Source organism: Narcine bancroftii, chromosome 5 (assembly GCF_036971445.1).
Source record: "Narcine bancroftii isolate sNarBan1 chromosome 5, sNarBan1.hap1, whole genome shotgun sequence".
NCBI lineage: Eukaryota > Metazoa > Chordata > Chondrichthyes > Torpediniformes > Narcinidae > Narcine > Narcine bancroftii.
The window spans coordinates 243,007,651-243,026,739 of record NC_091473.1 but is presented as its reverse complement, the minus strand read 5'-3'; the positions used below and the strand labels follow the sequence as shown (position 1 = coordinate 243,026,739).

General features: G+C 40.4%; 1 protein-coding gene across 5 annotated transcripts in view; it reads right to left on the bottom strand.

The window, feature by feature from the left end:
• Positions 1-3,712: 3,712 nt before the first annotated feature.
• Positions 3,713-19,089, bottom strand: part of mdfi (MyoD family inhibitor) — a 92,515-nt gene continuing 77,138 nt past the window's right edge. For all 5 annotated transcript variants that reach the window (XM_069941856.1, XM_069941855.1, XM_069941857.1 and 2 more), the window contains 2 exons: positions 6,292-6,618; positions 3,713-4,129 (listed from right to left, as the gene is read on the bottom strand). In XM_069941856.1, the coding sequence (XP_069797957.1) occupies positions 3,879-4,129; positions 6,292-6,618 (578 nt within the window). In that variant the 3' untranslated portion in view covers positions 3,713-3,878. The remainder of the gene's footprint in view (positions 4,130-6,291; positions 6,619-19,089) is intronic.

Below are 19,089 nucleotides of genomic sequence, written 5' to 3'. Positions count from 1 at the left end.
TACATGGGTTTGTATGTTTTGGACATATGATTGAATGTGCTGTATATATGTTTGCATGTGCTCTATATATATATTTGGGAGTGCTGTATATATGATTGGTTTTACTGTATATAGGTTTGGATGTGCTGTTTGGATGTGATGCCTATATTATTGGATATGCTGTATATCATTTGGATGTGCTATATATATATATGTTTAAATGTGCTGTATATATGATAGATTGTGCTCTATATAGGTGTGATGTGATATATATATGATTAGATGTGTTGTATATATGCTTGTATGTTCTGATTATTTGTTTGGAATTGCTGTATTTATGATTGGTTGTGCTGTATATAGTTTGGATATGCTATATATATATATGTTTGGACGTGCTATATATATGATTGGATGTGCTGCAAATATCATTAGATGTACTGTATATGTTTGTATTTACTGTATATAGGTTTGGATGTGCTGTATATACGAATGGATGAGCTGCATATATATGTTTGAATGTACTGTATATAGGTTTGGACGTGCTGTATAAATGTTTGTATTTACTGTATATAGGTTTGGATGTGCTGTATAGGTGTATATATATATGGAATATATATGATTGCATGTGATGTACATAGGTTTGTATGTGCTGTAGATATGATTGGATGTGCTGTATATAGGTTTGGATGTGCTCTATATACGTTTGGGTGGGCTGTATATATGATTGGATGTGCTGTATATAGGTTAGGATGTGCTGTATATAGGTTAGGATGTGCTGTATATAGGTTAGGATATGCTGTATATAGGTTTGGATGTGCTGTATATAGGTTTGGATGTGCGTATATGTTTGGATGTGCTCGGACACTCCCCTTGCTGATTCTATCTGAGGGTCCTCCTGCTTATCCCTAAATAAAGCCGCTTTCTCCGTCAACCAGCATGGACGGACATCCATTCTGTTATTGATGGCCCATCAGGTACAGATTGTTCAGATTCCAATTTTGTATTGTAAAGTCTTTATGGTTTCAATTGTTGACAGCTCATCTCTAATTTTAAAGGACACTCTCTGCTTCTAATCAATGATGCAGATTGTGAACAAATCCTTTCTTGCAGCACCCCATTTCCACCTGGAAGACAATCAGGTTATTCTGGGTTTTTTTCTCTTCCCTAAAATAGATGTTCTATATGATATATTAGCTCACTTGAATCTACAACAGATCATTACCTCAATACACTGAAGCTTAATTTTTAATACTCTGGGTGTGATCATATCAAAGGCCTTCCAAAAGCCCATAACAGACTGGTACTATATCAACTGGCTCACCCCTATGGACTCTGCTAGTTATAACCTCAAAAATCTCTAACAGATTTATCTGTTAAATTTGTTAAATAAGGATGGCACAGTTAGCTCAATGCTATTACAGCGCCCATGAACCGGGTTTGAATCTGCTGCTTTCTGTTTGTTCACTCTCCCAATGACCGCGTGGGTTTCGTCCGGGTAGTCAGGTTTCCACCCATCTTCCAAGGATAAACAGGATTGAAAGTTAATTGCTCACATTGATGTATTTGGGCAACGCAGGCTCCTGGGCCAGAAGGGCCTGTTACCGCACTGTCTCTTAAATTAAATAAAAAATTACTTTACATAATTCCATGTTGACTATGCCCAGTCCCTTTAAGTGCCATGCTACCATCTCCTTAATAATATATTCCAGCATTTTCACTGACCTTTTTGCTCTTCCTCTCCTTTCCAAAAAGATGTAAACCTTCCAATAAGTGGGGAATATTCATGGAATTTTGGATGGTCAATCAGTGCATTCATTATCTCCATCCCCACCCCTTCAAAACCCTAGATACAGATCATCAGGCCTAGTACATTTCAGTCCAATTAATGGTTCCTTTACTTTTTTTTTTAAATGAATGTTTTTTTAAATTCTTTTGAGCTCCTCATTCAGTCCTGTCCTGGGAGGTTTTGAATAAGAAAATATTTTCTTATTCCCCAACATAATTTTTCCTGTCTCACTCTTTAAAGGACCCACACTAATTTAATACTAACCTTTTCCTTTCCAAACACACACACACACACACACACATATATATATAAATGGAGCAGCTCTTCATTCTCATTGTTTTTGCCTAGATGCCTCTCTGTATCCTATTCCCTTATTCCTTCTTTTTGCTGGATTCTGAAATGTTCCCAATCTTCAAGCAAGCATACTATTGTTTCCCTTGACATTGTAAGCCTTTTATCAAAATTTACTGATATCTTTAATTTCTCTTGATGACTGGCACCATTTTTTTCCTGTTAGTTTTATTTTGCCTTGAATGGATAATGTTTCTTGCAGCCTATATAATTATTTCGACAACTGCTAGCAATTTTCTAATCTTGTACCTGAGGGATGTGGGAGTTTCACAGTTTGAGATCCTCAGGAAGGAGCTGTTGAAGAAAATTCAGATGCAATGACTTGATGTTTGTGTGAGAACTTAAGGAGGTGGGAGATTGTGTGGGCTGCAGGAACCATGCAAAGCGAGCAGTTTCATACTTCTGAATAACCATGGCCATTACAGTTAGTGGACAATTGAGAAATACAAGTAAAGAGAGTTTCCCTAAAAGTACAAGTTTTTTTTTTGGCCAAACTTTCAGACAACTTGTTATAGCCCCAGTCATAAGTGGACCAAATTGTTGGGGTGACTATTTAATCTATAACATCAAACAAGGACTAAAAATATACGCTATTAAACCGAATAAAGAGAAATTATAATCAACACTCATTAATTCAGTTGTGTTCTGCTTCAGTGTTCTAGGAGATAGATACAACAGAGTTCCTGTAATGGGATAAACAAGTAGCTCCAGTTGTATTCAGAGAAGATTACAGGAAGCCATTCATTTTATTTGACCTGTGTTGGTTCTTTGAAAAAGATATCTAATATGCCCTGCTCTTTCCCCATAATGTCATCACATTTCTGATTAAACCTATAACATCTACTTTGCTTTTCCTCAGAGGTGCCACAGAGCATCACCAGTACTTTCTTCTTTAACTTCAAATTTCGGGGACATCTGCAGTTTATCTTTGCTCTAGGTGTTGTTAAATAGACAATGTAGTAAAGTTGATGTCAATGGAACTGAATAGCAACAGCAAAGTGTATTGGTTCACACATTGCCTATTTAACACATGCAACGAGAATGAATCTCCTCACCCTCAGCGAGAAAAAAAAACTCAGCAACCAATCGTCCAAGTAGAATTAAAAAATGCACCAAAGGGAAACTATGGATAAATAGGCCAGACAGGCTGAAGATCCTCCCTCACCAGAAAACAATGTGATATCCTACCACTGACAAACAGAGGTAGGAATTGACTCTTTGCTTGGATTTGTCATGGCCTCTTCATAAATAATTCACCGGGAGGCATCAGAGACAGGTATTGATCTAGTTGGGTGGAGATCAGGGTCACGGAACCAAGAACTAACCACTCTTTCCCAGTGCTTGCTCACAATCTGAATAGAGTCCCCTCAACAGCCTTGCACCCACAAAACCTTTTGCTGTGCATCATTTCGTACTGGAAGCAACATCATAATCCTGTCGATGAGGACTGAAGCTTTGATTCAACATGAGGTTATCAGAAGAATATTCTCATAGGGACAAACAAATATGTGTTCACAGAAGGATTTGGAGGTTGAAGAGTTAGTGAACAACATTTGGCAAACCATCTCACCTGTCAATAATAATCTGAAGTCCATGTCACTGAGACATACATTTTATTTTTAGTTCTTGACAGCCATAAGTTTCTTGGGCCAAGGAAATTTGCACCCTGCTCCTTGTTTGTTGCAGAAATTCAAAGATTCACAATAACCAACCATCCAGTACTATTCTCATGAACACCAGTCCAGATTCCCAGGATTCACATTTATGAAGAGAAGCAAAGGCCACAGCACTCCATGCAGATCTCCAGGCAGTCCGCCGATTCACAGCATGCGTCCACTATCCCGCAGTCTGGGTCACACGGCAAGTCACAGGCTGCACACTCCTCTGAGCCGCAGCAGAAGCAGCAGGAGGTGTCAGAGGTGCAAGAGCCACATGTCGCACAGTCGAGTACGATATTACACAGAGTGAGGAACTGACAGAACAAACAAGCCAGGATACAGTGCACACAGCAATCTGGGGAAGAGAGACAGAGAGATATAAGAGATAATTATCCTTTTGATGAAGATCAGTAAAAATCCCATCTGTACGTGGGTTATATCTGTAGAGGATATTGGAGCCAAGTCCAGTGTGTAGGCAGGAATCATGAGGTAGAACTGTGACTGATTTCTTCTCTCTAATTTAGGAGTCACTGACGTTAAATTGGGACAAAGAAACCATGTTTATTTTCTCACTATCTAGCACTGGTTAGCTATCTGCAGCAGGAACCTTAGGCGATGTCCCGCACTCTAACTCACTGGTCGGTGAACAATATTTGGGAATAGGAGTCCTATGGATTTGTCTTCTGTTTAAACTAGGGCTCATTTGTTGACAGATCAGATACAGGAACCCTGGTTAATTATCCCTCTTTCATTATCAGATGTCAGTGGACAATGATAAGCAGCAGGAAATAAGCTTATTTCTGTGGCCTATCTAATACTGTGTGTCCTTGGTGGGATCATTTAACTGAGTAGAAAGCTTGGATTTTTAAATTTTTTTTAAAATTTAGAGATGCAGCAGGCCTTTCCTGCCTCAATTACACAAATTAACCTACAAACCCCATACATTTTTGGAGGGTAGGAAGAAACCGGATCACCCGGAGGAAACCTATGTAGACGGGGAGAATATACAAACTCCTTACAGACAGTGCTGGATTCGAACCCTGGTCAATGGCACTGTAGTAACACTAGCCACGACACTAACCATGCTGCCCACATGTGTCTGAACACAGGGCAAGCTCAAAGTTTAATCTCAGTCTTAAAGTTTGTGTTTTCTGAAATGAATAGCTCCCAATCTTGGGAATATCAGTTTTAGCTTGAAAGTACTTTCTCACATTTACTGTTCTAAATTTCGACCTCTATAGCTTTTGTGGTAATATTAAACCTTATTGCACCCAAGTAACCACATGCCTTCTCAGTAATAACAGACTGAATAACCATGAGTACAATTCTGTTCCCACCCTCAATGGATATGCTACCTCATGCACTTTCCAAAGTCATCTGATGGTTTCCTTCAACTAGTTTATTTCAGGCAATAGCAACACCAGTTTAAATTCATTCTTCATCAGGAATTGGAGCCTGGATGTTCTGGGTATTTGTTTAACGTAACAAATAAAAGAAGCCCTTCATTTGAATAAGTTGGCTCCATTGTAATCTGTGATTATTTCTTCTGCTGGAAAAGGTTGGGAGTTGTCCACATTGATGCCAGATATTCAAGATTTCCACACATGCGCAAAGAACATGGATTCCCAAAGTTGTTAGCTGCCTGTAATTTCCAACAGTGCTGATAGTAAGTAACCTGCTTATAATGTCTAGCACTGGAGTGCAAGGTTGCAGCAGTACCCAGGGTGCACAATAAGAGGCTAGATCAGTGAATGGATGAAGGTCTGGAGGACCCGATGCATGGGGGTCTGCTCATTGGATGGAAATAGCAGTGAGGAATTAAATATTACTATTATCAGATTCTCCTATAATTTTTTGAAATTACATGAATTTAAAAAAATGTATTTTGTGTTTTGGTATTTTTTCTATTTGGTTAACTTTTATGTAATAGATTTTAAAAATTCTGGAATATATTGAGTGTTTCTGAAATGGGGAAATTTGGAAACAATCATAGTATAGTAAAATCCCTGTTATCTGGAATTCAAGCAGATGGCCTTCTCAAGGAACCAACAAAAGAAAAATCATGGAAAATAAATGGGTAAAAAATACGAACGTTTAAAATTGGCACACCTCGCCATTCATGCAACATGCAATCTCAAGCAACCACTTATCTGGCATCTACCAATCCCCATAGGTGCCAGATACCAGGGACTTTACTACATTCTGATAGTTTGTCGGTCAGATGAACTGAGGGATTGTGCTAGCTACCTGTAAAGATATTGTTGGCAGTTTCATTGATATGGGTTTTTCCCCACATGATGAGCAGGGGGCAGGACCACTACCATGAGCTTGGGTTGGCATTTTGCAACAACCTGTCACCAGAAAACACATGGGATGTGCCCGACCTATCATCTACATCAGTGTCAGGCCAACAATGGCCACAGGCCATTTTGTCTACTCGTCGTTTCTCTACAATCCACCATGTACGTCAGAGATACAGGGCCCTTGTCCGCGACAGATAGTTTGGCCTACACTCGCCTTCCTCTGCATCAGAAGGGATCTGAGATGCTGTTGACTTGGAGCTGGACTTGCTCTTCTTGCTGCTGTGACTGTTGATGGATGGATATGACTGCAGTTCACCATGCTTGCCGTGTGAAGTCGATGGCGTTGAGTATGCCACTCCACCACTGGGCACTCTGGGTTCAATCAGAGTGAAGGCAACTGGACTCTGGAACCTATTAGCAGCTTCAGTGATGGTGTTGTTCCGCGGGGCGTCCTGTCTGATGGCACTTTGTGATGATGCAGATCTCCGTGCCGCATTTCCTGGGGTGAAGGAACTTGTTGAAGGAGTAGCTTGTGGTTGACCTTTTGACAAGCAAGACAAAATAAAAGAAGCTTTAATCTCCAGCATCAACTCCACCATCTAGAAGTACCAGGCCAGCAAGCATATGGGTTCACCAATGTGTTCCCTCCAAGTCTCCCAGCATTCTGCAGATGGTAATGGTTCTTCATTATTACTGGAGAAAACAAAGAGCATAGAACATTACAGCGCAGAACAGGGCCTTTTGGCCCATAATGTTGTGCCGACCTATATAACCTACTCAACAAACTCAACCTCCCCTACCTCACACCCCTAACTAGCGTGCATGGTCACTTTTGACCCCTTTTGTCCAAAAGGGGTGCTGCTTTATGCACCATCAATAACTCCAAAAGAGTGAAGTTGAACGAACTGATAGGCTTTTATTCCTTTTAGAACAAAAGCAAATCCATGCTGCTCGATGGTTCTGCACTGGGCAGGGGGATGTGGAACATTCTGGAGTTTGTGGGAGAAGCAGTCAGCCAATGGGTGTGTCCAAACAGACAAACACATACATACAGGTTTTACCACATTCACCGCTTGCATTTTTTTAAGAGTCTAGCAGGGTGAACTAATGATGATACAGTTACAAATTAAATCTATCAGGTGGTCTGGTTTTTCTCTGTGACCCTTGTAATTCGGGCTGCAGTTGCGGCACTGTGGCAGGGTTCTGGATAATCTGGGGTGCCCGTGTAAAATCGTTGGCATTGGGCTGGTGGGCATTTAGTGATAAGTCTGGCGTGTCCTCTGTTGAGGATACACTGGCCCTAGTGTATCGTGGTTGTGTAGGGGTGAGGTGGGTGAGGAGTGATCAGTGAAAGTCTCCAGGGCCCCTGAGGGTGCCAAAAAATCCCTAATGGAGACAGTGTTCTCATGCCCATCACAGGGTACACCACATAGGCATATTAGGGGTTGGCGTGGAGGAGGTAGACCCTTTTGACCAGAGCTTTGGACTTATGGCACCTCATGTTTCTAGAGTAGGACTGCCCTTGGGAAGTCAGCAATGCTGGCAGCTTGATTCCACCCTCAGATTTCCTGGGAAAGAAAAACATATGTTCATGCGGTGTGGAATTCACGGCAGTTCATAGGAGAGACCTCTTGCCCACGGGAGTCTGGAAGGTTCCTAGTCCATAGGGCTAGGAGGACAGCCTTCCAGACAGTGGTGTTCTCCCTTTCTACTTGCCTGTAACCCTGGAAGTTGTAGCTGGTGGTCCTACTTGTGGCAATGCTTCTGGCCAGCAGATACTGGCATAGCCCATTGCTCATGAATGAGGACCCCCTCCCCACCCCCACACCTCGGTCTCTATGCATATAGCTGTGGAAGCCAAATAGAGTGAAGTCAGAGAAGCTGGAATTCGACCCTCAGTGAGACGAGGCAGAATACGCAGATTAGGAAGGGCCAAAGGGCATGTTTTTTGTGCTGTGATGTTATGTTTCTCATACAACACTACCTCAGTACTGCCCCTCAGATAATACACCACTCTCTCAGCATTAGCCCTCAAGCATTGCAGCAGTCTTTCAGTAACAATGATCAGCCACTGCAGTCCCCTCATATCACTGACCCACAGAATGTGTACCATACCCTTGGGCAGTGGGCTACTCCTTCAGTACTGCCCCAGTCATCCTCAAGAGATACAGCAGCATCAAAGCCAGCACCACCAGGCTGAGATTCTGCTTCTTCCCATGGACAGCCTGTATGCTGACTGACCAAAGGAATTGCTCACACTAACTATCCAATACTCATGTTAACAAAACAATATTCATTTATTTGTATATATGAATACTTGTCCTGCATAAGTATTGTTTATCTGGTTGTGTGACTGCATGTTTTGCACCAAGGACCGGAGAACTCTGTTTCGTCAGGTTTCGCTTATACAATCTGATGATAACGAACTTGACTTGACTCAACGCTGGCCTTCTGTTTGTGCTCCACTCCCTCAGTATTGTTCCTCGCACAGTACAACTCTCTCATATTACATCATTAATACAGTATGGACCTTCCAATAGTGTGGCACTCACTCAGTATTGGCACTTGAAGCTTTGCGTGCTCAGATCCTTAGTTCTTGATTGGGCCTACTTTAAAAAAAAATTCAGTAGACAAGCTATCACCCACAGAGATGTGCAGACAAGTAGAGCTAATGAGATTTCAATTAAAAACCCCTGCGTGTCCAGGCTGAGATAATGGAGCCTGAATCCTGATTGAATTAATATGGCCCCATTTTGTACAAATACACTATATTATCTGCTGGTGCTTTAATTAAAACCTGTGCATTGGAGAGAATATAAAGACCCTGGGAAACTGAAATCAATCATCTCACTTCACATCAAGTCACTTGAGCAATTTAATTTTAACTTTTTAATTTAAGAAATATTCTGTGGTTGGTTCCTATCTGAATCAATTTGCTTTGCATTAGTGAGCAAAGCAATACACCTCCTCACTGCAGTCTGGTTTTAAAACTTTATTGCAAGGTTTAACTTTCTTTCCCTGCTCAGGTCCCCAGGGTCTTTCCCGACTTTGCTTCTTCAGGAGTGCTCCATCACGATCACAGGTTGAGGGTCTGCTTGGGAATGGTCAGTTTTCTTAGAATTCTAACACAGCCAGTGAGGGACTCAGCAGTTCAGGAGCACTGAGAAGAGAAAGGTGACTGAGGAAGGTAAGTCTTGGGTTAGATGCTGTTGGAAAAGTAAAGAGAAGCCAAATTTGTTGATGCTGTGAACAAAACAAACAAAACAGAGATGTGTTGCTGGAATGTTCCTGAAGAATTTGATTTGATCCCTGATGTTCACCATTCAAGAGCATTCATGGGTCTGTATTAGAGTGGGAAGAAAATCACAGTGGATCATTCACTGTTGTACTACAGCATGGTTTGTAACATCCAAAGATGCCTTTGGAAGTTTACCAAGCTGTCCTCACTGCAAATGTAGAAACTTTACAGCCTGACTGTGATGGGCCAAAGGGTCGGTTTCTGTGCTGTACAGCTCTATGATTCTATCAACTCAGTAAATCAGATGAGAGACTAAATGAGGTCTCTACACATAGCAAAATAAGAACTCAGTGGCCTCGCACAACAAAAGAAATTGAAACAGAATGAAGCATGCAGTCTCTCACACTTCCTTGCATTCAGTAAGGTTGGGGCTGATTTATAAGCTAAAGCCCACTTTCATGTTCTATTCCTAAATAAGTGAAGTAGTGTAAGTGCCAAAATATCTATCTGTCATTCTCAGTCTTGAATATTGTCATGGCTCACAACATTCATGCTTGCAGAGGTTAGATAATTCTGTTATAACCCTTTGACTGAAAGAAAATCCTGTACTGAGACTCATGATTGCTGCTCCTTTCATTCAGATAGTTTGATAAGCAAGAATTCATGTTCTGTGAATGACAACCTATGCTTCATTCACATTCAATGCAAATGCACCATTTGAATCATAAAAACTCATTATAAATCAGGAAAGGTATGGGGACACCAATACCCTGAGCGTAAAGCCCTGCAAAAGGTAGTGGACACGGCCCAGGACATCACCACCATCGAGGACATCTACAGGGAACACTGTCGTCAGAGAGCAGCAGCAATCATCAAGGATCCACACCACCCAGCACACGCTCTGTTCTCACGGTTACGATCAGGACAGAGATACAGGTGCCACAATACTCACACCACCAGGATCAGGAACAGCTGCTACCCCTCCACCATCAGACTCCTCAACAACAATCTCAATCAGGGACTCATTTAAGGCACCTTATTGTTTTTTTCCTCTCTGTATTGCATAGTCAGTTTGCTTGCATTTCTTTATTTTGTTTACATGTGTAGGGTGTGTACAGTTTTATTTTGCACTAACAATAAGTGGTCCTTTTGCCTGGCCCACAGGAAAAAATATCTCAGGATTGTATACAATGTCATGTATGTACATGCCGGATTGTCTCCAAAGAAGGAGGACTCAGTGTCTACCGCTCACTTCCAAAATGGATGGGCACTGTTGAGCGAGCGTCTCCTGGATATCAACGATGATATTTTAATTTGCTCAGTTGTGGTTTTAATAAATCAATAAAAGGCCGGCATGGAGGGTGTAGCAGTTAGCACATTGTTATTACTGTGCCAGTGACCTGGGTTCGAATCCAGCACTCTCTGTAAGGAGTTTAAATGCTCTTCCCGTGACTTTCATGGGTTTCCTCACACCCTTCAGAAACATGGGGGTGTTGGTAGGTTGATAGTGGGTGAGATTGAGTGGCATGGGTTTCCATGACCAGAATCAGCTTCTAATTTGTTGTAAATAAATTTTAAATTTAAATTTAATTTAAAATTATTTTAAATAGAACAACCAAAATTCTCATTGTGGAGGATTGTGGACAGAGGTCCAAAATAAAACAAAGAGGATTCACCGAGCAAAAGTTGCTATTGTTCTGTATGAACAATATTAATCCAACTGAAGAAGACTGGACACCTCATGTTGATATTAACAATTCTCCTACAAAGAGAACAAGTAGCTTTCCAATGGTCAATTTGTTTTCATCCAAACCCGTCTGCAGGATTTTAGATCTGAGTTGTTAGCCTTGGGTGTAACACAGAGGTTTTCAAACCTTTTCTTTTCACTCCCATTCCACCTTAAGTATTCCCTATGCCATAGATCCTCTGTGATTAGTAAGGGATAAAGTGGTAAGAAAATGATTGAAAGCCACAGTTATAATTGTACCTAATTGACTCGTTATGTGCACGGTTTCATAACTCCAAAGGAAAGGGGCCAATGACAATTTTTCTCAAGCAGAATATTTTAGTAACAATTGGGTCTAGAGCAGTGGTTCTCAACCTTTTTTTCCTACTCCCATACCACTTTATCCCTTACTAATCATAGAGCACCGATGGCATAGGAATTACTTAAAGTGGTAAGTGAGTGGAAAGAAAATGTTTGAAAACCACTGGCGTAACACTTACACATCATTCAGAGCCAAACCTCAAATAGGAAGGACATGACAACTCTGTATCAGATGGCCAATTGGCCACAAGAAATTGCCGTCTTATGTGGGATTTGAACTACCATCTTCCTTTGTCATGCAATAATTATATACCAGAGAAAGAATGGTTTTGGATGGGATTGAGCGAGAGTATAAACTCCAGATGGTCATTAACTCAGCCTGCAACATTACAGGCACCAGACTTAACTCCATCGAGGACATCGACATGAGGTGGTGTCTTAAAAAAGCAGCCTCTATCCTCAGAGTCCCTCATTACCCAAGCCATGCCCTCTTCGCTCTGCTACCATCGGGAAAAGGTCCAGGAGCCTAAAAATGAGCACTCAGGGGCACAAGGACAGCTTCTTCCCTGTTGCTATCAGATTCCCGAATAATTAATGAACCAAAGACACGGCCTTACTTTTCGTTCACTCTCATTGTTATTATTTTATTTTATTTTTTTATAGTAATGCCATAAGATGGTTATAATATGAACGTTTGCACTGGGACGCTGCCGCAAAACACCGAATTTCATGATTTGTTCATGACAATAATTCCTGGTTCTGATTTGGATTCTGAGAAAGATGATTGCTAATATTTTTTTGCAAACCCTGAACACAGGTTATGTTAAAATATGTTTTGAAGGAGTTTGATCGCAGTAACAGATGCAACTCCACTTTGAATTTTGGGGTATGCAAAATCTGGCTTCCTTCATGCAACAGTCAGGGGCAGATTTTCCGGTTTTGACATGATATTAAATGCTTACGGTATGTTAGTTCTCTTTAAAAATACCTTCTCAGTGATCATATTCAAAAACATACAATGTTTAGAAATCAAATCATGGATTTACTGAAATCCTGCAGAAAAAACCATAAGAAAAATCAAATTTAAAATGTTCTCGCTGCTTTGTACTTCAGGAAACAATGCAAATCCAAAATTAGTGGTAACTCCTTCATCACACAGGCACATTCCGAATGGTGAACCACAAAATTCCACAGACACTGTGATCGCATAAACAACACAAAAATGCTGGAGTAACTCAGCAAGTGTCGAAGTATCCATGGCCGGTAAAGATATATAACTAACACTTGAGACCTGAGCCCTTATTCAAGGTACGGACATTCAAAACCTCACATGTCCACACACAAGTGTCCAAACACATACACTGAAGTTCACTTTTACAAACACTCACATGCACAAACATACATCAATTTATATGCACACAAGATACATAAATTTACTCCACATATCCACACAAAAACATATAATATTCAAATCAAACAAGCAGACAGAAAATAAGAGGTGTGGGTGGGATTTAAAATTCGTACTAAATTCACATTTTCCTTGGAACAGATTCTCATCTTCACCTGCAATAAGCTGGCAGCTGATCGGATGCTTGTCCAAAAGCTGCCTTATTTTTTTTCTTTAACCTGTTGAAATGAATAACTTTGTGGAAAGATTAGAGGTGGGAAAGGGAAGTTGAACAGACAGCAGTTGAGAAGGAAGAACAGGTCAAGGCATATGTGGTGGGTGGAGTTCTAATGCACTAGGGAGAGGGAGACAGAGTCTGAGGGAAAGGACCATGAACAATGGTAGGAAGCACAAGGGCAAGGAAGAGTGATCAGCAAAACAATGAAAAAAAGTCTGTGGGAGCATACGGCAAGTCAGGTGGCAAGGAGAGCTCAGGCAGGATAGGATGTGAGCTAGGAGAGTCAGATGGAAGCTAAAACAGAGGTGACTATAGAGGTGGATGAAAGGATATCTCACCTTTAGCAACAAATGATTTTTATTAGTTCAACATTTGTTAGCAGAAGATCAGTTAGAGCAAGAAGAGGGATTTAAGAAGCTAGTTTGTGTTGTAGAAAAGTTGTGAGTTTTCTTTACTGGTTGATAGAGGTAATTAGGATGATTTAGATTGTGGAAAGTGACAATGGAAAACTCCAGCAGATCTTCTAATGGGTTAATTTAATTGGCAGTATGTTACTGAAATTAGCACAGACTGATCCCTAGGAAATAAAGTGATGGAGATCTGAGCACTGTGGTTGAGAGAAAGCCTAGGCATGCTGCATTGTATAAATTCATGATGTTGTAAAAGTCAAGGGCCTTCAAAAGTGGGGGTTGAAAGTAGATTTGTGTTGTGATGCTATAGAAATTCTCCCGAATTTCTCAGAGGTGAGAAAATAAATGGGGCTGCTGCTTAGCTGCTAGCACCAGGATGCAATAAAAAATGTCTTTGGCAAAATCACACACACACACACACACACACACACACACACACACACACAATCTTTTATGCTCTCATCCCATGTCGTGTGTGTGCACACAAAATGAAAACACTCCTCTCTACCAAAGAAAAAAGCAATTAATACAAGCTCTCAAATCTTACAGTTTTGCACATGTATCAGAGTGAATAGTTTTAACTCCTAGCTGCCGGGGATGCTTTAAAACTTTGAAAATTGAATTTGAAATCTATTTTTCTGTGAAGTATATATGCTCAGAAGGAGTTGAACTTTAAACTGAAGTGCACTGCAGCGTACACAAGCCAGAATATATAAACTTTCATTACTCATTCATGTAAGTCATATGTCCAATCCTTCAAGAGATGAGAGCATTAAATTAACAAATTAATGGCTTTAATTGATAGCTTAGAAAAATACCGGAAGTCAAAGTTTCTCTGCAATGCTTGATCAGTCTTTTATGGCCTGTTCCTTCAGTCCTCCCTTGTAAAACTAACCCATCCACTGCCCCTGAGTGGTAAGAAATAAGGTGATACTCATTACTTCCAGAAGATTATGCTTCATGTGGTTGTTGCATGATTCCCAGATATCAAATTATTTATCTGGACTGTTATAATGAAATTGTGGGCCACTTCACACTCAAAGTGGGGCTTTGACAAAATGTCAGCTGCTGTCTTCCGCTGGCTACTTCTTCCAATTATCAATGATGGAACAAGGAGCAAATCATACTATAATGGCTTTCACCTTCATGATCCCCAAGTGTTCTTCAAGAGTCCTTCGAAATCTTGATTAGAAATTATTTAACTTCACTATCCTGAGCCTCCAATTTATGCAAACTTGGTACAAAATGATCGCTCCCTGTAACTCTGCATTCTGTTCTTACTGCTGTACGATATATGGATTGACCAATAGGACTACTCATAGTATGAACTTTCTCACTAAATCTAGGCATATTTTACAATAAATGGACAATTTATTATGTTTCCAGTGAAATATGTATTAGGGAAGGATAAAATATGACAGTCTTGCAACTAATCCCAACAAAATATATCTCCCCAAATAGTCATATAGTTAAAAGCTACACAAAAAACAACTTGTAGTGAAGGAATATCCAACTGACATTTATTGCATTACACCCATTTCAATTCCCTGTCCCATTCCCTTGCTGACATGTCCATCCATGGTCTCATACACTGCCAGATTGAGACCACCCACAAATTGGGGGAATAATACCTCATTTTCCATCTGAGCACTCTCCAACCAGATAGCATTAACCAATTTCTCCTGTTTCCATTAAAATACCCCCCCCCCCCCACCATCTTCTTCCCCATCTCTTTTCCTATAGTTCTTTCTCTCTTCAATTTTCTCTCTCTATCCTTTCAACAGAGCCAAAATCAATTCTCCCCTCTCCTCCAAACAACATTTTTTGTTGGTCTGGACTCCTCCTCAGGTCCAACTTCAGTCTTTATTCTTACACCCTCCAGTTTTTTGCTCATTCCTTGAAGAAGGGCTCGGGTCTGAAATGTTGTTAATACAGTATATCTTTACCTCCTATGGATGCTGCGAGACCAGTTGAGTTCCTCCAGCATTTTTGTGTGTTTTTAACAGAAATTTGTTGCAGAGGTTCAAATATAAAATTGAGTACTTAATGCCTCACTCCAAATCTTGCTACCAGGCACTACAAAAATATATCCCACAGCCTGTGGTAGTTTTTTTTCTTGAACGAGATAACTTGTGCTATCTCTATTGCTCTCCTAGTTATTTTCAGAAATCAGAAGAAATATTAGGCACTGAAAATATAGAAACTAGCTCCAAGCAACCGTTGGCATTAGAGTTATTTCAAGGCAAAGTTGGAAAAATATTAAATAGGACTGAGATTGATGGGATTGAGTCCCAGTGAGATGTGTGATAACCAAGTCTGCAAATGTTTCTAGGAAAAAAGTATCCTACTTTAGAACGTTACAGGACCCAAGTTTCAAGTTGTAACAAGCGCGGACAAATATTGCAATGATCTGGGATAATCTTACAAATAAAAAAGAACCACAAATAACATTGCACAATGTTATGACACAGCCAGAAGTGTTCCCAATTTCAAATCTCGGCCGGTGCTACATTATTTTACATTGGTTTATCACATCAAATCAGGCCATTCTTCTTTCTTTGGCTTGGCTTCGCGGACGAAGATTTATGGAGGGGGTAAAAAGTCCACGTCAGCTGCAGGCTCGTTTGTGGCTGACAAGTCCGATGCGAGACAGGCAGACACGATTGCAGCGGTTGCAGGGGAAAATTGGTTGGTTGGGGTTGGGTGTTGGGTTTTTCCTCCTTTGCCTTTTGTCAGTGAGATGGGCTCTGCGGTCTTCTTCAAAGGAGGTTGCTGCCCGCCAAACTGTGAGGCGCCAAGATGCACGGTTTGAGGCGTTATCAGCCCACTGGCGGTGGTCAATGTGGCAGGCACCAAGAGATTTCTTTAGGCAGTCCTTGTACCTTTTCTTTGGTGCACCTCTGTCACGGTGGCCAGTGGAGAGCTCGCCATATAACACGATCTTGGGAAGGCAATGGTCCTCCAGAATGGAGGACCATCAAAACAATTAACTAGATTGAATGGGAATCTAAAAGAAACTGATTCAAATAGTTTTTGGCTTTTTTTTCTTTGCAAAATGCTAGTATTGCAATAAGTGGCTGGATTACTCCTTTATGCACAGAACAGTCTGAGGGAATGAAATGCAATTACTGTTGTGCTGGGGAATTAAATAAGTTTGATTGTTCAGTATCTCTCTCCCAAGGAATGGAGTGTGTTTACCTGCTGCATGCCTCTCTCCCAAGGAATGGAGTGTGTTTACCTGCTGCATGCCTCTCTCCCAAGGAATGGAGTGTGTTTACCTGCTGCATGCCTCTCTCCCAAGGAATGGAGTGTGTTTACCTGCTGCATGCCTCTCTCCCAAGGAATGGAGTGTGTTTACCTGCTGCATGCCTCTCTCCCAAGGAATGGAGTGTTTTTAATAATTACTCTGCACGGCACAAAGAAATTAAATATATTTTCCAGCTCCACGAAACGACGAATCTGGCTTAACACTCCCTGGGTGGAAACAATCAATAATATGATTCAGCTATGCCCACTACTCTACTGACACTGGCAGTCTTTGATGCACAATGAAGGAGATAATTTCATGCCTAGATTTATGATACTTTGCAAGAATCTCAATGCTATTCCTGAAGAACAGATGAAAGAAAATAAATTAAATACAGATTAAAGCTTATGTGAAAAAAAATAATAAAACGAAATTCAACAAATGACAAACATATGGCATAAATTTATTTCTCGGTGAATGCTATTTGAAGGTTTAACTGCAGCCTCCGTTAATTTGAAGGATTGTGAATTTAATCCATATGTTTTGACCTCAAAATTTCTAAGTTTGAAAATAATTTTAAAAATTGAAAACATTTTTCATAAATTTACACATCTACTGAGGCAGAAGACACTGATTTAAATTACACTTCAATTGTTTTGGAGATTGCTTCAGATTTTTCTCTGGGTTTGGATGATGAGTTCAGTTGAACAGTTTCTGTCCATCTGCATTTCTGATTCTTTTCCTTTATGTTTCATTTTTCTTTTTACTCTCTATTGTTTCCTCTCTCACATACACTTCCATCATGATGGACAAGGTCAGCATTGGTGTGGTGGTCCACAGGACCCATTTCTGCACAGAAAAACTATGAATATACAATTATCTCTATTTTGGCCTCTAACTATGCAGTGATGTCTTCTCTATCGCCCCCTCCCATCTTCTCTCTCTCTCTCTCTCTCTCTCTCTCTTTCATGTTCTCTGAAGGAAATAAATGGCCAAGAGTGATCTTGATGAAGCAGCACCAATTGCCTGTGAAAGTGCCAATGAACTCAGCTAAATTTTAGCCAAAAAGTCTCATCAGGTTCAATTAATTCCCTAAAAGAACTTTGGTGAACCTGTTGGGCTTTTATGTCAGATGGGTTTGTATCTCAGTTACTTTTTCAACACAGGTTGAGGAGCAAATCTTCTAAAAAGTGAAATAAAAATGTTGAAATGAATGGAGTTTGAACTCAGCCTCTCCGAAGCATTTTTGTCACACAACCAACTAACGCAACAATTCAAACAGTGACTTCAACCAAACTGACTTGCATTGTATATCGTATTTGGGAGTAAATGTGCTGTTTGGTAAACTGCCATTAAATTCAAGAAGTACTGTGGAATCTTTAATTACTTGGCTTCCTCAAATATTTTACTTTTTGTAGACAGTGCCTACTAAGTACTGTCAATTTGTATATTTTTTCTGAATTTTATCTTAATGACAGGAAAGAAATGGATTGTTTCTAGTGTTGGCACCTAGTGCAAATATCAAACTCCCCTTGGCACGTAGAGCACAAGTTAAGTCACAGAAATGCTGGAGGAATGCAGCAGGTCTTGCAGTGTCCTTAGGTGGACTCAGGCCCGAAACATCATTTATATCTTCACCTCCTATGTACACTGCTGAGTTCCTCCAGAATTTGTGTGCCTTGGCTACATTCATTATCAGACTTTCGCGTTTTGTAGAATGAGTTAAACCAACGATAAAGCCTATCCATTCAAACACCCTAGAGAAGGTACAACACAGGCTAGATGGAAAGTAATGGACTCTCTATGTGGCTCATCAAACACTCCAAGGGCATGCACAGCATCAGGCACATTCTGAGCAAAGCTTCCTCTACACTGTCCCATCAAAATTTCTCAATACAGTCAAAAACATGGGCTAGATGCTGAGTAGGGATCTGTCAGGTCAATGATAGTAGGTGGTAGATGCCAATCTACAAGAATGTTCAAGGGTCATTACATGCTTGCATATGCTTTGCCTGAATTAACAAGCAAGATAACAGGTTTAAACAGATTGTGTATTAATTACAGAAAAGCAGGATGTGAAAAAAAACCTCACAGCTCTGGCATACAGAACTTAATATTATATCTCCACAAACTACACCCCTACATTATATTCGCTTAGAATGTGTTTGGGAAAATATACAATTAGTGGTTCAGATAGAAAAGGCAAATGAATTATCAGTGTGAGTAATTCTCCCTCTCTACAATCAACGCAATCAGAATCTCTATTATGTTTCATCAGATGTGAGCTGGCCTGTCTCCATTATACTTATAATGGCACCGAAGGAAATCATTCAGTCCTATACGTCTGCACCAGCTCCCAATCAAACAATCCCATGTCCCCCTCTTTATTTACCAGAACTTCTGCAACCTATTCTCTCACAGGAGGAATCATCTGTCCTTTGATTC